At 37.9% G+C, this 2,064-nt stretch overlaps 1 protein-coding gene across 1 annotated transcript in view; it reads right to left on the bottom strand.

Annotated features, from left to right (window-relative positions):
- The window catches only part of LOC104491596 (E3 ubiquitin-protein ligase TRIM23-like), a gene marked incomplete at its 5' end in the record, with an annotated part of 12,319 nt that extends 10,775 nt beyond the window's left edge, over positions 1-1,544 (bottom strand). Inside the window, one exon of the mRNA XM_010134045.1 lies at positions 1,382-1,544. Within this exon, the coding sequence (XP_010132347.1) occupies positions 1,382-1,544 (163 nt within the window). The remainder of the gene's footprint in view (positions 1-1,381) is intronic.
- Between the last annotated feature and the right edge of the window lie 520 nt (positions 1,545-2,064).

Here is a 2,064-nt window from a genome sequence, read left to right as displayed (position 1 = left end):
CCGATTTGTAGGAGCCTTACAAGTTTAATAACATTTTACTGTGTTTCATCAGAAGTTCCTCAGTATTACATAACATAAAAAAAAAAGCTTTAAATGTTTTCATAAAGCTTCATTTTTGTTAAACCTGAAACCCACAAAAAATTATGATTGGTTACTTTCAAATGCCTGGGAAAAAAATGCACAATAAAAACTAAGAAGTGACAAGTTCCCTAACATAATTAAAATGCTACTTTTACTTTACAAGATACAACCAACGGTCTTGAACAAAAATGTTTCTCATTTTTTCAAGTCCTGAGGAGGACTCAGTCCTCTGCCCTACTTTTCTCCCCCTTGAAAGCATACTTTAAGAAGTCTTGTGCATCTGTACAGTCATGCATAAGAAGTAAAACAGACTGTGACTCTTCTAACCACATCTTCTAGATTGGTGATCATTCATAACGGTCATACTCACCACCTCCCTCCCCCCCCAAAACAAACCCCTCTTTCATAAGAGACTGGTATTTCTTTTCCCAACTCCTATTTCTTTGAAAGCATCCAACACAGTGACTTAATATTCCTCTCAGTTTGGTCTACAATCTAGCAGATTCTCTTACTGCAAGGTGAGTTCTTATCTGAGTGAATTCGATATTTAACTTTTTATTTCCTGGATTACTAGGTTAGAGGTCTCCTTCTCTGAGGGTTCTCCTCCTTCCAACAGCTATTTTTATCCCTGTGCTATTCAAAACTGCTGGAGCCAGTTCTGTTAAGAAGTTCTCAGTATAAATTCTTCTGATATCTCAACTTCTCTATAACCTTGTGTCAAATACAATTCCTATTCTTAAGTAATTATAAGCATGTGTCATCTTTTGCCTAAAATAAACTTGTACTGTTGGATAAAAGCCGTATCTTATCCTTTCAAATACTGTCTGCAGACACTCCTGCAGTGGGAAATTCCTGTTGATGGCCTGTCACTATCAGTTACTGCATACATAGAATGACTTTACATTTTAAAGAATGGGTATGTTATCACCGATACTTCCCTCTATATCACTTCACCACGAGTGCAGACAAATCTGTTCGTCAAAGAAACTACTTACTTAATTGCATGGTTTATTTAGCGTTTAGGACAATTGGAAACTAATACCTATTCAAGAGAAGTCTCTTTGTAAATACAGGTATACAGAAAAGACTTTATAAAGCTTGCAGGCCCAAGTTCAAGAGGATAAAATCTTGATGGTCTTTTTGTAAGAAAGTCTACTAGTGCTCTGAGGTTCTCGGAATGAAAAGGAACACTGCACATTCATTACTTAGAAATATTATCACTAGGTATCCATACCTAGCATTACCTTCTAGATATCCTTGGCTGACAGGTTTTAAGAACTTCAGACTTACAGTTTCTTACCTAGTTCAGTAACTTGCCGATCAAAAGGACAACGAACTGCTCTGCCATGAAGGGGAAGCCGGGTAAGACAGTCATGGCAGACAGTATGGCCACACAAAAGCAGCCGGGGAACTTTGTCGCCTTGCAAAGAAAATACATCTTCACAGACCCCACACTCAAGAACCTATAATTTAAAAAGAGACCACATTCACTTTCAAACCGACCAAAAAGCAAAACTTCAAACAGTAAGCCATATGACCCAGTTTATTTTACAGAAGTTCCTGCAATCACATCAGATAGGCTGAGTCATTAATTTTGCTTTGTACACACAAATAATGATTCTACAAATAATATCTTAAATCTAAACAAACAGACATTAACAGAACATTTTAACTTTTCAGCATTGCACCTGAACACCACTAGTTCTTGCCCACTTCATTTAATGCACTGGCACAAGAAAAGCCCACTGGTGAAGCAGCACAACTAAGCAAGCGGAAATTTCCTCGCAGGAAAAGGAAATGGAGGATAAGACCCTGCCAGACTAGACTATCAGCTGGTGGAGAAAGTTTCCATTCATAGCTGATTCACATAAAAAGGTCGGTCATACCAAGTTAGCCATTTATGAAGCTACAAACGCAGCATCGAGGTTGCAGGAACCAACAGCAGGGGACCGGAACATCTTAAACCACTACTAAAAAGCAAAA

Source organism: Buceros rhinoceros, unplaced genomic scaffold (genome assembly GCF_000710305.1).
Source record: "Buceros rhinoceros silvestris isolate BGI_N320 unplaced genomic scaffold, ASM71030v1 scaffold5214, whole genome shotgun sequence".
In the NCBI taxonomy this organism is placed as follows: domain Eukaryota; kingdom Metazoa; phylum Chordata; class Aves; order Bucerotiformes; family Bucerotidae; genus Buceros; species Buceros rhinoceros.
The sequence above is the reverse complement of the archived record's forward strand: the minus strand, read 5'-3'. Positions and strand labels throughout refer to the sequence as shown.